Below are 18,496 nucleotides of genomic sequence, written 5' to 3'. Positions count from 1 at the left end.
ATGTGATAGTTGGAGGCACAGTGATTACAAAATGAGAATTTTAAATTACCAGAGAAGTAAGCAGAGGGACGTCAGCAGAACATCTTTGACTTCTGGGGGGCAGACTTTGGCCTATTCAGGATGAGGAACATGCCAAAGTACTTAATGCCTTCTTTGCTTCAGTCTTTAATGGTAAGACCAGTTGTTCTCTGGGTACCCAACACCTTGAGCTGGAAGACAAAGACAGGATGTGGAACGAAGTCCCCATAATCCAAGGGGAAATTGTTAGTGACTCGCTACACCACTTGTCATTTCTCTGTGTGACACAAAGAATTCCATGGGGCTGGATGGGATCCACACAAAAGTACTGAGAGAGTGCACAGAACTGCTCACTGAGACACTTTCCATCATTTCCCAGCATCCTGGCTCACTCAGGAGGTCACAGCTGACTGGAAGTTAGCAAATATGGTGTTCATCTGCAAGAAGGGCAAGGAGGAGGATACAGGGAACTACAGGCCTGTCAGCCTGATGTCAGTAAGCGGAAGGTCACAGAGCAGATCACCCTGAGTGGCATTATGCAGTATGTGCAGAATTGGGCCCAGCCCACAGGGGTTTACAAAAGGCAGACCTTGCTTGGCCAACCAAATCTCCTCACCTGATGAGGTGACACACTTAGTGGACGAGGGAAAGGATGTTGATGCATTCCTGGGTTTTAGTAAAGTCTTTGACACTATATCCACAGCATTAACCTGAAGAAACTTGCTGCCCATGGTTTGTATGGGTGCACTGTTCACTGGGTTAAACACCGTCTGAAAAGTTGGGACCAAAGAATGGTGGTGAATGCAGTTAAATCCAGCTGGTGGCCAGCCATGAGTGGTGTTCCCAAAGGCTCAGTACTGGGGCTAGTCCTCTTTAGTATCTTTATCCATGAACTGGATGAAGGGATTGAGTGCATTCTCAATAAATCTCAATAAATAATGTAATTACACCAAGATGGGCAGGTGTGTTGTTGTTCTGCTGGAGGGTACAATCTCCCTAGAGAGGCATCTGACAAGCTGAATCAACAGGCTGAGGCTAATGATATGAAGTCAACAAAGGCAAGAGCTGGGTCCTGAACTTGGGTCACAACAACCATAGGGAGCACTTCAGGCTGGGGGAAGAATGGCTGGAGAGCTGCCCAGTGGAAAAGGACCAGGGGTTGCTGGTGGTCAGCTAAACATGAGCCAGAAATGTGCCCAAATGTCCAAGGCCAATGTCATTCTATCTTGTATCAGCAAGTGTGACCAGGGCAGTGATTGCCCCCTTTGAACCCAGCCCTGGTGAGGCTGCACTTAATACAGTGTTTAGTTCTGGGTCCCTCATTACAAGAAGGACATTGAGGTTCTGAAGCATTTTCAAAGAAGGACAATGGAGCTAGTGAAGGGTCGGAAGGACAAGTCTGATGAGGGGTGGCTGAGGGAGCTGGGTGTGTTTAGCCTGGAGGAATGGAGGCTCAGGGGAGACCTTACTGCTCTCTACAACTTCCTGAAATGAGGTTGTAGCCAGGTGGGTGCCAGTCTCTTCTCTCACGGAACAAATGATAAGAAAAGAAAATGGCCAGGGGAGTTTTGCCAGGGGAGTTTTGCCAGGGGAGGTTTAGATTTAAATATCTGGAAAAATTTCTTCAAACATTGTAGCAGGCTCAGCAGGGTGGCTGAGTCATACCAGGAGGTATTTAAAAGACCTGAAGATGTGGTGCTAAGGGACATGGTTTACTGGTGGCCTTTGTTGTTGTTTATTTAACACTTGGAATCAGTGATCCTAAAAATCATTTGCAACATAAATAATTTAAAGATTCTAACTGTCAGATTTATGTGGATTTTTTACACCTCTTAACCAGGGTCTGAGACAGGTTACTAAACTGGATGTTAGCTCTGCTCTCTATGAAAGTAATTATTTTACACATCAGAAGGGCACAGTAGAATGAGGTTCCTTAATTACAAATAACTAAATTAAAATACTCTCCCTAAACATGTATTTTAGAATAAAACAATAATAAAATATAAACCCCCACTTTTTTCAACTAGAACTAAGTACTGCAGCTTCTTACACACCTTAACTTCTCCTTTTAAACAGAGAGGGATTTTCATATACCATGAACAGCGATTATATGCATTTCAAGAGCCCCATAATGATCTTCATCAAGACTGTAAATCCCATCATGCATATACTTGGCTACTTAGTCATCTTTCAGCATGCGTTCTTGCAGAAAAAGTAATCATGAAGCAGTCTGAGGAACAGATTGCCCTTTGGAACAGAAGGGGAGGAGGGTCCCTATTCCGACAGAGCAAACTTTTCTTCCATGATGGAATATTCTCTGGAAAAATTTGTGAGGATATGCACTTGTACCAGATTGCTGTCCCAAGATGTAATGTTTTCCACCTCCCCTCTTCAATGATTTGCTTAAGAGGGATGATTCAGGTCTTTCTGATATCTATCCAATATAAAAAATAAAAAGACTGTGTCTGTTTTCAAGGGAGTTTGGAAGTCAGGCCAGATAATAAGATGCAACAGTTTGAAAGCTAAGTACTCTTCAACTTTCCAACCTCCATCCAAAGATTTGAGTATAGCTTATTGTTAAATAAACTTTGTGAAAGACAGAGATTCACTTCACTAGAAATATATGCAACCTGAAATCATGGCACTGAACTTCATCCTTCCTCCCCACCTCCAATGTAAAAATAACTTCATTTCAACCAGAAGTCTTTGGGCAGGTCTTTTTCTTCTTCCTTCAGCAGCTATCAATCAAAAGTAATATTGTTAGGTGAGTGCATAAATTAATGACTGGATTCAAATACAGTGTGTCAGTGTGTTAGAATTCCAGTGGAACTCAATGAAAGCATACAAAACAGAAGAATTATGGAAAAGAAGGGAATGTCTGTGTGAATGAAAACATGTAATTAGGGAAGATGTTAATTGCTACATGGTTGTAAAGGAAATGGCATTTTGTTCACATATCCACTGAGAAGTAGTGCAGTGCACAGCAATGATTTAGAAAAGGAAGTTTACAGTTTTAGGTCCATAACGGAGGTCATTTATTCTGCTCTGCTTAGTCCTGATGAGACCAGAATGCTGATGTTGCTCCTGGTTTTGGATGCTTCACCTAAGGGAACAGATAAACAAATAGGATACAGTCCAGAGAACACCAAGAGCAGTGGGATGTTTAAGAAACAGGATCTATAAAGAAACGGAGCATGTTTAGTCTACAACAGCAAGACACAGGTATGATGATAAGATGGTTAGTACATCAAAACCTAAAAATGAATACCAACTTTTCTCCATGTTAACTGAAGCAAGGAGGTCTTACATAGGAGATACTCTGAAAATGTCTGCATCTTCTTACAGTTCAGGTTTTACAAGAACTGGTAAGAAAACCAGGAATCAGGGACAAATCACGTAAAGCTTTTCTTCTCCAGGATGGAAGAACAGGTTATAGGGCAACTTGGAGACCTTCCTGGCCTTACATGTAAGTGATTGGAGAATACTGATGGCTGCTAGTCTTTTTTTTTGTAACAGACTAACTCAAACAATAAGTCCTGATACTATAAGACCTGGATTCCTGACACTGCTACCTTTCTAAAGACACTGAACCTTTGGGGATGATTTCCTGAGATCTCCGAAATGCAACAGTGGCACTCTCTGAGGAGTCTCAGTAGAGGGCTCCATCTTATTTCACATGGGAATTTGAGAGACGGTGCTATCTCCTGCACACCGATGACCTTCAGCTCTGTTTACCTGCACAATTAACTCTAATGACCATCTCACTGTTTTCAGTGTCTAAATGAATTAAAGAAAAATACTGTCTAAAATCAGGACTGGTGAGATAGGAGTCAAATGAAACATGTTCAGCATTCACTGGGAATAATTAAAAGGTTGAACTATCTGTTAAACTTGCTCTTCACAGAACTGTTTTTCTTTGGTCCTCTACTGAGTTATTGTGCTTTTTGTTATAACCACAACTTTTCCACCTCCGGGGGGTGGGGAACGGCTTTCAGCAGTCATCACATGCCTACTGCTTGTAGGAATCCTCTGTAAGCAATAACCATGACACAGCACAAGAAACTGGCATCTCCTTAAAAATCAGCTGGGCTGAAAATACATAAATAGTACAGGAAAATTCATTTCAAAACCTTTGTCTTCAAGTTATTGGACACACATCAGTGTGTTTGATACAGAACTTTTTCACTCTTTCCAGTTATCTGTTAGTCCATCACAGAAACAACAGTTGCTGAAGACACTGCAATCAGCTAAAGGAAGCACAGTTAAGCATGTTTTTCTATTTTTAAGAATGTTTATAGCTATTTCAATTGTATTAAACCCTTGACACGTTTATTTTTCATTCAAGGACAATTCTAAGAAGCAGTAGCAAAGAGGGCAAGACCTGTAAATAATATTGGTATAAATATACTACATTGGCACAGCTGAAGGTTTTCCATTACTCAGGAAAAGGTCACTAGACCTATTGAACATGTTTAGACTACCCATGCTGCTTAGAACACGACAAAAATAGCTTTACCATTTAGCATCTGACACAAATACAATCTAAAGTCTTTAGCAAACTGGTATGCTTACCTAAATTTTGGGTGCCTTCCTGACATGGAGCCCAGTGTCCTATATACACTCGCAGGGAGCCATAGTTTTGTTTGAGCTTTGCCTGATCATATGAATTTACAACTTTTGTGCATGCCAAAAGTGTTTTCCTTCACCGTTTCTATAATTGTAACAAAAATGAACGTAACTCATTTTAAAAAGAGAAAATGACTATATAATTATTTCAAAATTACACAGTCTCATACTTGCGTATTACAGGTTTTTTTCTGTTCTAATTGCCTTATTTTATATATTTAATGTGCAAAAGTCTCAAAACTAACAAGTGATTTTTAACAGCTTCCTATTTTGGGTGTTCAACACGAAGGTACTTTAAGAAGGGCAAAATTTCAGAGGGACAGCATTCAGTATTTTCTAAAATTCAGTGTGCCAGAGTATTCATTGCAAAACTGAGGTACTCAATCTTACCAGAAACTTTTGGTTTTTGCATTCAAAGACTGCATAAGAAATTCCTAAATTCTCTCCCCAGAGAAGTATATCAGCAGAAGTCACTCTCTGCCCATCAGATTTTCTCTCTCATCTCTCAGGTTTGCAATTGTGAAAAGACAACTGTTTCCACATCTCAAGAGCAGATCCTCATGCAACTGCTGCTGTTAATAATTTCCCTTCACCAGCTATGTAATTAGAGAAAAATATGGCTCTATAACCCCTTTTCCAAAATTATACATTAACCTGACCCAAAGACTTGTGAAATCAGCCAGAAAGTTTCACTGATTTTTATGCATGCCACATCAGGTGTTCCACTTAGCAGAAAAAAAAATAAGCTGAAAAAAGTTTAAAGCCTAACATTGCTATCAACTACCTCAAATGGGCAACATAAGGAGTTGCTGAAAGGCAAACATTCCATTTTATGGAATCTCAACTATTTCCACAAATTTTAGCCAGCTTTTGCATATTCTACGCTTTGTGATATTTCTTTTTCTTCTCCTTTATAGTGTTCTGAGCCTTGTTTTTAGGCAAAGTAATTAACATCTTTATACACTTAACTGCAAACACCTTAATTATACTAAACATATTTTTGTCATAAAAACTCTCCTTTGGGAAGATTTTTTAATGTAGTCTCTTGCTACAGCTAACTGGACAAAAATCCTACAACTCTGAGAGTATGGAAACTCAGAAAAATTAATGTGCTTATGAGAAATCTTTGGAGCATTTTCATTTATCCATTTGTTTTCTGGTCTGCTGAATTGCTTGGGGTACTTGATCTCCACATTCTCTGCATTGCATTAACCATGCAGCTGAACCCATCCAGGGAATAGGAAAGTGGTTTCTGAGGCAGGGAGGTGCTACTGAGGCAATCATGGGTAGAGAGGATGGAAAAAAACCTTCCTCACCAACCAAGTCTCACGTTGTTACTGCCTGCCCTAGTGATCTGCACTGCAGATGTATCTCAAGGGCATTGTACCTGGAGGCTGCTATGACCAGGTCTCACAAAACCTAATTTCTACACGTGCTACTTCAGTCCAAACATTTTAGGCTAATGATTTGAGCTTACTGTAATCCTTACATTTGATGCTTGTTCATACACTGTACTAAGATCCTGGTAAACATCATACAAGTATTGTAATCGTGAGATGTTCTTTTATTTTTAATATTTTAATATTTTAAAGGACAATAAAAACACAGAACAATCATCTACAAAAACAATCTATGGAGTTTTACAGCCAGAAACTGCATTCACATATTTGGGGGCATGAACTAGGGTTGTAAGCCTGATTTTTCCCATTCTTTCAAGAAGAAGGAAATCCAAAGAACCAAACTGTGTTTCAGACACATGTTAAACTTCCAAAACACAAGACAGGAGGTCCCACTTCACCCACCATAGATCCCTCTACCAGGCTCCAGCTAAGTAGTTGAGGTACCTATACTTTTGAGGCAGTGCCTCGAGTGTCATCTGGCTGTAAACCACTTTGACTTGGCTTGATTTTGCTAGCACAACTGATGGCTGGGAACTCTGGACATCTCTAGTGAGCAACTGTTTTCTTCTTCAGAGGACTAGATTATTTACTTAAGGAATTTAGGAACTTACAATAACCTGGCTATGAGGTACACATCTTGTGAAGTCATCTACTCTTACATTCAGTGAAACTAACAAAAAATATATGTAAGTACGTCAATAAACAAAGAATACACATAAATGTATTGAGAATCAGTATCTTCATGCTTACATTTGGTTTAGAGATAGGCAGAGCGAAAGTTAAAAAGAATAGCAATCTTTTATCTTCTGCTGTGTTGAAGCAATTATGTGGTCTCATACATTTTCCCTCTTCCATAGCAAGGGGATGAACTTAATGCAATAGGGTGTCTTTACTCTCATACACTTATCTCCTTTTACTCTATTTCTTTTTTTTCTTTTTTTTTTTTTTTTTTCATCTATAAAAAAAGTACAGGAAATACCTCACCTTCACACTTCATCAAGCACGTTATCTGAATTTGTGTCTTTCTCTGTTTTCTGGAAGAGACAGGGTAAGAAACCAGTCTGGCTTTGCAAATCCTGTGTGGTTTTGGGCACAGGTACTTAAAATAATACAAGGAAGTGTCCAAATAATCACAGAATCACAGAAAGCTCTGGGTTGAAGGACACCTTAAAGATCATCTAATTTCAGCCCCCTGCCATGGGCAAGGATATCTTCCACTAGACTGCTCAAAGTGCCCAGGTACTCTCACAGGTAAGAAAAAGAAATTAATTCCTTGTACAGAAGATGAAAGTTAACAAATCTGGATCTAATTAAATAGTGGTACATTAATTTGGAAACTAATTCCAGTAAGAATTCCCCAATCTTTACAGGATTCTGCTCTACAAATAAGTATCCTCTGAGAATTACCATAACTGCACAGCATGAGTAAACTTTCCAGTGCTGGCTGCCTAAAAGTATGGCAGAATCATAAGTTTCCTGGCAAGAAAAGTATCTGAATATGATAAAACCACAGTTGCAAATAGCATTAGGAGATACTGAAAGAATGAAAAATGGAATCTTTCTTCATTGTGTTCACTGGGTGGACTTTGGGCTCCATATAAGTGTTTAAAAATCTTTAGCACTGCCATGAACAAAACTGCCCTTGGAAAACTCAGGGGGAAATCTGGCCATTCCCACTCAGAAACATTAATTTCTGAAATGACAGGTATCCATACAAACAGCAGGTTTCCATGCAGACAGCCTACTTAAGGAGAAATTTCCAGCTGTTAGCAGCTATACAGGTCTCACATCAGTTTTCCTGTGTAGGGTTTCACCAAAATAAATGGTAAAGCATGAAACATTTTTGGAAGCCCTCTTATCTACTGAGCCATCTGATTTTCAGATAAAGTAGACATCATGAATCCCCACAAAGAACTGACAGAAGGACATCAAATTAAGGCTTGCTAAGTGTGAAAGTACCAGAATTCACAAAGACCAAAACCTCAGCAGAAAGTCTTATTAGTGGTTTATCTTCCTTGCAATCTTATACCACTTTTTTTTTTTTTTTTTCTTACACTGCAGTTGGTCCCAAGCTCTGAATAAGAACAGAATAGAATGAAGACAGAGGTTTTTTGTCCTTTATCTTGCTGCTAAGAAGGATTACATTATGTGGAGGTGTTTTGGGGGCCTTATTGTCTTACTCCATTAAAGCCTTAAGAAAATGTACATTAGAAAATGGATTGTTCCAAACAGCCAACCAGAAAAATTAGTTACAGACATCACAAAACATTTCCTGCTAAAGCAGTTGACCGTGGGTTTTGAACATAGACTCTAAAGTATGAAATAATATTTGGCAACAGCTATAAAGGAACAGATTCTGAAGAGCACATTACTGCACTAGAAGTCAAATCATTAAGGGTCAGTGAAGCTGTTTTTGGAATGATTTACTTGTGAACTATTCAACTGACTAGAAGGTAAATATGCAGGGTATTATTACAATGTTGTTTTTTAAACTAAGTAAAGAAGTAAGTAACCTTAATAAGAGATGTTGCAAGACATGTGGTAATATTGGTCTTCTGCACTGTTTGCTATCTATCACATTATCACATTCCACTACGAACTGCCCTCAGGAAAAATAATACATATAGAAAATAAGACAACTAGTAAGTATGCAGCATCACTTTCCATTTGAGAAGGGCAAATGAGTTTAATGAACTTAGGGATAAGCTGCTCCTTAGGTGCTTCATATTAAAAAATAATTTGAACTGCAATGAAGAGATTGTGCTTTTGCTTATAATTTAGGGAGAAGCCAGAGCAAAGAAAGTTAAGCTAGAGCAAAGAAAGTTTCAGTCTTCTAATATTCAAAAGAAGGCAGCAATTGAGATTTTTACTACTCTTCTAGAACTCCATAAATCTTATATATTCTTATACCTGTAGCTATTAGATCACTCTTTGGGGACAGTTGGGTTGAATCAGACAGTTATGCAGTCCTCCATGTAGTTCTATTAAGCTTTGAACCATGTTATTTTTTTTAATTACCAAAAGAAGAAAAAAGAAAAGAGAAAGAAAGAAAGAAAGGAAAAAAAAAAAAAAAAAGCTCCAGAATCTACATAATTTGGTATCTCTCAATGATACCTGATAATCTAAATCTTCTTCACTGCTGGAATCTTACAGGCAGGTTATTTTTATCAGACAAGAAATGAACAATGTCCCGAGACTCACTTTCATATACAAAAGAAACAGATCATACACATTCAGTGTGGCATCAGCACACATATCACCATGGATTTTCAATCACCCCTTCAAGGGCACTACTACTACTATGGCAGTGTATACCACTGACCCTGAGGCACAGGGTTGGTTGACTGAGGTAATTTCCAACCTATGCATCCAGTCTCTTCTGTTCCTCCCACACGGACAGAACGGCAGCAACACAGAGGGATCCAAATTTCAGACAATCATTAAACCAACAAGGAGCTATTCAGTGGGGAAAGGCAGAAGGCTGGATGGAAGTTCCCTCTGGGCTGGATTTAGCCCACAAAACATAGTCTGAATGATGCCAGAATGGAAGGGTAAGTTTCATAAGGAATGAAAGGGATAAAATAAGCTTTCATGGAATGAATAGCTAAGTAGCTCCCCAGACATTTGAACTCTTAGTAGCCAAAGACTGAAAAATTGTAGTAACTACAGTGTGAGCACTGTACAAGAAGAAAATGACTGCCAAATTCATGTTCTGATGCCAGAAATTTTTAAAATCATGAAAACACATAAACAAAACTCTGCAAAAAGCATAAATATGGTCATTGCTAAGTTATGGGGACAACCATATTGACTGTAGGAATGTTGCTAATAAAATTCTCCCAGCAAAAACAAGAATTGCATAAGTTACCTTACCTTTTGGACTTTTTGTGATACACAGGAAGCATCTTTTAATAATCAAGTGGGATACAAAGCCAAATGTTTGCATATAACCCTCAAAACAATGATTCTCAAATAAATGTTAGTCAGAGATCTTTATTAATGAAAGATGATAAAAACCCCATGAGTTCACATGAAAACAAATTGTTCCTTCTTTCTTGCTACCACCTGTTATAAATTAGGTTTTGGACAAGGACATTTAGGCTGCTGTTGGAAACCCCCAATTTACTCCTGGGTATGAAAGCAGAAGAGGTACCAGCTTCAGAAATCAATACACTACTTAAAACGAAGACTCTCTCACATGTTGAACTGTCTGTGCTTTCACAAATGGGAACACATTCTTGGCAGAAAATCCTGTCCATGACTCTCAGGTATGGCAGAGCAACCATGATACAAGCAAAGACGCATCCTCCGGAGCCTTGGGACAACACAACATTTCCCTGTAGAATCTAAGATCTCTAGTCAACATACATATATCCCCCCTGGGGCCATGAAAGTGAGGCAGTAAACAAAAACAACTGAAAGAAACAGGGCTTCTTGGCAGAGGTGAGAAGTTTAATTTGCCACCTTCACGTTATGCAATGCCACGCTGGGCATAATGCTCCTTATTCTAGAAGAGCCAAAATATTGCACAAAGTGGCCCTGTTTTACCCAGACATCATCTCCCCTCCAGCACATCAGACACTATACTGTGCCTTGAAAACATTCTGGAGGGGAAAATAATTTCCCCTTTGAGTAAAGAAGAGCAACAGGTAAAAAATACTTCATGATAGATAACTCACCAAGTTGCTGAGCATAGGATTCCTTGCAAATCTACAGGTAATGCCAAATGCAAGTCATCTGAAGACAGGAATGAAGCTGATCAAGATGAGGTTCAGGAGCTGGATTGTTGCTGCTGCAGCTACACAGATACACAGCTGGATGGCCTCAAGTCTGAATAGCTCAGTATTACTCAAATCTGAATAGCTCAGTATTATTTATTATGCCATGTCAAAGTTAGCCACCAGTTAGTTTATAGCAAAATGGAGAAGACAGAAGGATGCTTGAACCATACCTTTTAATTTTGAATCAACTAATGACTTAGCATACCAAAAAAGGCATAGTAAGGTACCATTTCACTGACTTCACTTGTCTGGGAAAATGTCATCCAGTTGAAAACCTGTCCTGTGCAGCTAATAAAGGGATAAGCCTGTTAATAGGCAATACAAATCAGGTCTCTCTCTGGAAAAGAAAACATTTTTTTTTTACTTCACAGAAGCCCTATATTAGGAAATTCTGGTTTAACCTTCAGAGGAGATACTTTTTCAGATGAATGGCCTTTGGTCCTGTGAGAATAGGTGTGATGTTGTCAGTTGTGACATCCAAATTGCATCAGGCCTCAAGCTGAATGAAGCCCAAATTAAGATCATGAATATAAAGATGTCTTTCATTGTGTTTGTTTAGCTGTGCAGTCACATCACCATCAGCTGTCTGTGACCATAGAACACTGAATCTCTTTCTCTTCATGTCCACTTTAAATCTCTACCAAAAAAACCCGACCAAACCCAAAGAAGAAAAAAACATGAATAAAATTTATAGTGATTTATCTTTTGAAAACATTGGTCCAAGTTATAGAGATACAGACATATTTTCAGTGCAGTCCTGGGTTTGCCTTAAGTTTCTGCCATAATGTCCAGTACAAAAAGAGCCATAAGTTTCAATGCAAAAACACATAACTTCAAAAAGTTCAAACAGACAAGCAAGATATAATAAAAAGGGAAGAAAGAAGAAATTCCCTAACTTTAAAGGGTTCAAATGGATAAAAGGCTTAAGCCAATATCCACCATGTATCAAGCACAACACGGTGTTAGTGACCACCATTTAACGTCTTTTAGAAAAACAAAACTTCTTAATGAGAATCTCTGTTTTTTAGCAACATCCAGTAAACAGTATCTATAACTCATGCGGTAGTAATGACCCCAGTGAGAGTCTGACAGTGGTTTTTAAGTACACCAACCAGAGCTCAATTTGGGGTCACTGGACACTTCATCTACATTTTTTTTCTCTAGCTTTAAAGGGTTTTGTGGATCCCGCTATTTTGAACTTAATAGCCAGTTTATTTTGATCAGTTTGGATGTGTGCTGTGTTTTGGTACTGTATAAAATGGCTCCAGAGCACTTAGGATGAACAATGGTTTCAAGAACATTACATTAAACAGAACAGCATCTCAGAGCAATGGATTTGCTTTATTCAGGTGCTTTTTTCTGGTTTTTGGGGTTTTTTTTTACAACTAACAAAGATGCTGCTGTTCAAGGAAGCATAGCACACAAGACAGAAGAAGCTTTGCTAAGCTAACAGCTCCCAACTTCCTCTAACAGAGTCCACTTGTTTGTTACTGCTGAAGTTCGATGGCTGAAGAATTTCAACTGCCTCCTCTGAGCAGTGTTTTAATCTCTTCCCACCCAGCCCACCTGTAACAACAAAAGCAATTGACTCCAGTGCCTTCCTGAACTGTATAGCCTGGCTGACTTCCAACAAGATCAAGAACTTGGAAAAAGGGAATGATTGCTGCTGCCTGTGGGCAGAAACAGATTGAACAGCTGGAGTGAGACAAGATGCTCCTCCGTGCAGCCATCACGGACCACAGCTCCCTGCTTGGACACTTGCTCCCTCCCACAGCTCTTCTCCAAGGAACTCCTTGGCAGGGAGCATCACTGAGGGACTCAGTAAACTGACTTGTAAATGGGCTTATGATGGAAATGCAGGAGATGAGCCTTGTACAGCCAACACTCCACACCCTATCACACAACTCTCACTAGAACAACTGAGGCTTGCTTCAGGCTATTGCCTGGCATCTGACTGTCAGTGTGCATCCAGCACAGCAGCTTTCCAAAGCCACCTTTCCAAACTCACAGTCATTAGCAGCAGCAGACACTTGAAAGAACTTGACACCCATAGGAGGAAAATAAATGCAGGATGTTGAAGTACCTTCCCTCAGTTCTTGTTCTCAGAAGTGAGTTATATACACAGAAGCTTATGAACAGTTTTAGGTCCCAAGAACTCAGGTTACATTTAAAGAAACTGCTGAAAATTCATTTCTGTTTCACTGCAAATTAAGGGTCTCATAAGTCTGCACATTCTACATAATCTTAAAGAGTGGAACTTGGGTTCCTGGGCAACTTGGCCAATTCTGAAAATTTTACCCATGATAGTCTTTCATTCCCCAAAACATTAAACTGCAGAAACCACTCCCAAAACCAAGTCTGGGAAACAAATTTGCAGTCGCTCAGGGTAGCTCAATACTTAGCCTATTGAGTCACCACAATGACCACAGAACGGATGGATTATATGATTTTAATAAGTCAGACACCGCTGTTTTTCCTTTACAATCACACATCCTAAACCAACTAAAAAGTAGTTGAGATAAGTCAGACACGTGTGCCCACACTCTGTTTATTTTGAAAAGTCATCACCTCTTCTCCAGATGAATGTTGTTATATTTGCACCTGACCTTATACTGCCTCTCCTCAGTCAAGGACGGAGATTGACATATACAGGCAAAGAGCCTGCCAGGATAAGAGACCTATTTCTCTAAACATAGCTTTGTCACTCCTCTACTAGCAGTTTGTGTTGCCAGGTGAGGAGTGATCCTCCCCTTAACTAGCCTATCTCTTGCAAATATGAGTGAACTAAAGGAATTTAACAACATGCAGTTCTGTTTTTAAATTAACATTGATAAGGTACGTTGTGATTGTTTTTCTGCTGTGCAACAACAGTTTTTAAGACACTAACCCTAAGTTTCAAATACACAGGTGTCTCAATGTGCTGAGTACTGTACAACAGGCCAAGGAGGTTACTGTTAAAACACACGCATAGAATGGGAAAAAAAAAAAAAAAGGCATTTTCTTCCTCCAACTGACTTTCTTGACCACATGGAAATTTTTTTCCTTCTCATCATCACATTTCTCATGGGATAACCTGTTATTGGGCCTCCCCAAGAATCATTCTGTGGAAAATAGTATGGAAGATAAGCGTGAAAACTGTGAATACAGCATGTGGCAAGCAATTCTGCAGCTCTCAAACACCACCTGTAGCATTTCTGCTCTGCTCCCGACTTCATGCTTTCCTTTCTTCATAACTGAGCACCAACACCTGTTAAGTGGCTTCAGCAGTGCCAAAGAGCACACCCCTTGCTCTGTTTCTCCAAGAAAATGAAAGGTGATGGATGACATGAAGTTCTGGCACACAACGCAGTCACTAGGATTTTCTGTTTGGACTTTTTTGTGCCAGGATTTCTCACCAATTTGCAGAGGTGCCATACTCAAATCTACACTATTTAAAGTTACCTTAAAAAGAAACTCTTGCCCCAACTGCAAACCATGCTAGTGACTGCTACCTATTTTGTGAAGTGTCCTGAGACAGAGGCCAGCAGAGGACTAGAACAAGAGTGAGGAAGGTTTAACATCCAGAGAGCACAAAAAAAAGACACTTCATACAAGAGGCAACAAAGGATTAAAAAACATGTTCTGTGTTTAACAGCATGAACACAGTTTTGCCTCGAGAGCTCTAGTTCTGTTTCAAGTGCTCCCCTTTCACACTATATCTGGAATGACCTAGTCCAAATGGGAAACAGCACAATATACTCAATGTTTGTTTTCTTTTCTCTTTTTCTTTAAAACTTTAAAATTGTCCCTGCCCACCTTGTCTATCCCCAAGAATTTGATCCTGAAGGGAAAGAAGCAGCAGGGCAAGGCATGCTGGAGAAAACAAAAGAAACTGAGTGTAGCTAAGGCTAGGTCTGTAAAAGAAGTGAAAAAGAAAGCCCAGAAATTAATCCAACTGGAATAGGTTTTCCTCTAAAATCTCAGCCTAGTATCACTGTTGATAGTCTTTACAGTCTGAGCCAGAGTACAGGAGCCAACTGTACGATCCAGAGAAACACCCACCCAACAAGCTGGTTGAAACCACAGCTATGACTTCTCCAATGAACTGCCTCTGTGGGCTGTCTGGCAAGCGAGGTGCGTGCCCAGGTGGCAGGTGACACAGTGCAGCCGGACCATGGGGACTGGGCAGCCTTTACCATTGTGGTCACTGCATCTCAGGCCATCTCAAAACAACTGATGGGCAAAGAAGTGATGTTAACGAGGCAGAAACTGGGTGTTTATCTTATAGCTACTTCTTTGGAGTTGAGGTAGGGATGTTTTACTGGGCTGATGTAGGTATGAAAATTCCAAATAGTAAATTACACGAAGTTGAAACAGATATCCACAATAAACCCTGAAAGTTTCATGTTTTCTTGCGGTTATGAGCCTGCAAGCCATTCCACACAGGCAAATCTTTGTGTCCTCAATTAACCTCAGCCAATAACTTGAACAGGGCTGTGTCTGATTAAGCACATTAGCAAGCTTCAGAAAATGCTTTGTAGAAAAATGTGTTTGTTGGCCAACCCTCATTGCTGCACAAAAGTTACATCTGATAGGAGCAAAATGTGAAAATTTAGATGAAATTTCCTTAGAGACCAGGGCAGTACTATTTTTCTTGTTGATTTTATACTCACTGCCTCAGCATAATTTACCCCTTTCTTGTCAACGTCAGAACAGGGTGGAGGAGAGGTTATTTTTCAAAAGACAGGATAAATCCTTTTGCCTCTAACTTCTGGAGGCTTCAGTTTACGACTCACTGTGTCCACAGTGAAATGAAGTTGTGATCACAATTATAGACCTGAATTTCAGTATGAAAGTAATTCAGAACCTCAGTTTCATCACATACTGAAACCAATGGGAGACTTTCTTTTTTTTACTAAAACAGAAGCTGGGTCATGCCCTGAGCAGACACTACTGCACAGATAACAAAACCCCTGTCCAATTTTGGATGGCAGAAAACATGGACCTGGAAACATTTTAAAGACCCCTGAGGTGAGAAATTGTCTAGAACAAAAATCTAATACAGGAAAAGCCAACAAGCGCATCTGTCTGCACTCTGCCTCTTTCTAGCTCTATTAACCCAGAATAAAACCGCATCCAGAGCAGGTATTTATCAAAAATGTAAAAAGACAAGATCTTGGCAAAAGATAAAATCTGGCCCAGAGTCTAAAATGTAGAATAATTATTCAATCTTGAAATAAAGTTTTCAAACAAAACAAACATAAGCCTGGAGAAACGAGTGTAGTACAACTTAGAAGCTAGAAATGCTACAGGCTTTGTAGCACAGTTTTATGCTTATCAAACATGAAAGTCAACCTAGGAACTGCAGACAGGAAGCACGAGCATCCCATGGCCAGTGTCAGACTCCATGCCCTATGTCAGCAGACCACCAGCAAAAAGTTGTACGTTGTATGCTGTTTTTAGCATCCTTCATATGGCTCCTATGCAAAAAAGTAATATAAAAAGCTTACAATGAGGGAAAGCCAAGCTATAAATGAAACACACAAAACAGTTCTAAGAGCGCCAGGGAATATGGAGAAAAAAGATCACAGAAGAGCATATGCTTTGGAAAGATTAAAACAATTACTATGTGTTGTTGGTATGAAATTGACTGTCAGGAAAAAAAGCGGCAAAAAGGAATATTGATCTTTTAATAGGAGAAACCATTAGTTTGGATGATACAGCATTTGTAGGCTGGTCTTTACCTTGTCTCACACATCCCCAGGATGGAAGCACAATGATTTGAAAAATTTGTAGGTGGGAGAGACAGAGGTATGGGCAGACATGCTACCCTCACACTGGCAGGTATGTTTTCACATAATGTCTGAAAGTGATTGACACTCAGTAGCCAGAAATGTCTCACTCAGGAAGGCCTCTCTAGGCCAATCAGTTCTTCCACCCAACCTGAGCTTGGCAGGCTGAGGAAGAAAAAAGAGGCTTTTCTTTAGTCAGCTCTTTTCTATATTTGTTTTTCAGCAAATCAAGAAAGAGACAATGACACAGGGATTTTGATACAGATACATCCTGTATAAACGAAGAACAGGAAGGTCCTGCAGGGCCGTGCAATGGGAATGAACACAGTGTACAACAGGTAATGGATGATGCATCCTGATAGCTTGCTTATGACTTAGCACCAAGCAGTGACGAGGACTAAGAAGGCCTACAGAACTTTTAACTCAAATTTGTTAGCAAATTACTGAGCTACAACCTCCTCCCTTACTCCGTAATGTTATTCACGTTTGAGTAGAACCTCTCCATTATACCTCATGATATCCATTATACTTCACATTTTTGTATTAACTTCCAATTGCATTTAAAAAGCAAAGCGGGGGTAATATCTCTGAACGTAAAAAGCTGACACTGTTGATCATAAATCACTCGAGATATATACACACACACGGACACGGAGGACGGGTCCAAGCTGTGTTGGGGGCAGGTTTCCTAGCGCCAGCTGCTACTCGAACGGCGGTGCCTCCCCTCCACCGCCCCCGCTCTCCCCACACTCTCGCAGGGAGGTGCCGCCGCCAACGCGGCCCCGAGGGAGACCCCCCCCTTCCCGGCTTCGCATCACCCCACACCCCCCGGAGGCGCCTCCGGGCTCCGTGCCGACCCTCACCGCCCCGCCCGGCCCGGCCCTGCCGCAGGTCCCGCCGCCACCTACTTCTTGCAGGGGATGAGCGCCTTCCTCTCCTCCAGGATGCGGAGGCGCTGGTTGGGGCCGTCGTAGGTGACAGCGGCCCGCGTGTTGCGGCCCGAGCCGTGCTCGTAGAACACGATGCGCCCTTCCCACTGCCGCGGCGCCTGGCACGGCTGGGCCGCCGCCGCCTCCGCCGCTCCACCGCGCAGCAGGAGGACGCCCAGCAGCAGGAGCAGCCGCAGCGGCGGCCCCGGCCCGGGGCGCAGTCGTCCCCCGGCCGCCGGCCGCGCCATGCTCCGCTCCGCGCCGCGCTCCCTCGGCGCACGGCCGGCCCGCACGGCGCGCAGGCGGGCGGCAGGCTGTGCCGGGGGCGGGAGCGGCCCGCCTCCAAACCCGCATCACCCCGACCGCGAGAGGCGGCTGCCGCCACAGCGCCCGGACGCCGGCGGGGCATGAGGGAGGCGGCGCGGCGACAGGCACAGCGACCGGGACCCTCGTCCTCCCACGCCTCCCTCGCCGCAGTCGGGAGGGTCTGAGCACCCTGGCCGTGCCCACTGCTCCGCCAGGGCTGCCCAGGGTGGCAGCTGCGGGCTCCAAGCCCTGTCCACTCTGCGTGAGCCTGGGGAGGGGATAGGCGAACAGGACAAGTTGTTTTAATGTTGCCCTCGAGGGGGGCATTTCAGGGCCTCCCCACGGACAGCAAGTGTCACCAAGCATTCCCACATGCATTCCTTCATCTCCCACTGCCCTCGTAGGTGTATCAGCTGTTGCGTGCCCTGCATGTGCTTTCCTCACCCAGTACGGGAAGGGGAGGCCAGTGCCCCACAGATGCCCTGTCTCTGCAGCTCTGCTGCATCTGCAGGGGGCAACACCGGGGCCACCACGGTACCTGGCGGGGGCAAGCACCTCTGAGCCACGCTGGGGCTTTCTCAGGTCACTGGGATAACCTGTGTTATTGAGTTAATCTCAACTCAGCGCGTCCCTCAAAGGCTGGGGAGCGGCATTTCCCTGAAGAA

General features: G+C 41.7%; 1 protein-coding gene across 1 annotated transcript in view; it reads right to left on the bottom strand.

The window, feature by feature from the left end:
* The window catches only part of EPDR1 (ependymin related 1), a 29,130-nt gene extending 11,322 nt beyond the window's left edge, over nucleotides 1-17,808 (bottom strand). Inside the window, exon 1 of the mRNA XM_066322004.1 lies at nucleotides 17,505-17,808. Coding sequence (XP_066178101.1) covers nucleotides 17,505-17,773 — 269 coding nt within the window. The 5' untranslated portion in view covers nucleotides 17,774-17,808. The remainder of the gene's footprint in view (nucleotides 1-17,504) is intronic.
* Between the last annotated feature and the right edge of the window lie 688 nt (nucleotides 17,809-18,496).

Source organism: Sylvia atricapilla, chromosome 1 (genome assembly GCF_009819655.1).
Source record: "Sylvia atricapilla isolate bSylAtr1 chromosome 1, bSylAtr1.pri, whole genome shotgun sequence".
In the NCBI taxonomy this organism is placed as follows: Eukaryota; Metazoa; Chordata; class Aves; order Passeriformes; family Sylviidae; genus Sylvia; species Sylvia atricapilla.
This window is presented reverse-complemented; position numbering and strand designations above follow the sequence as displayed.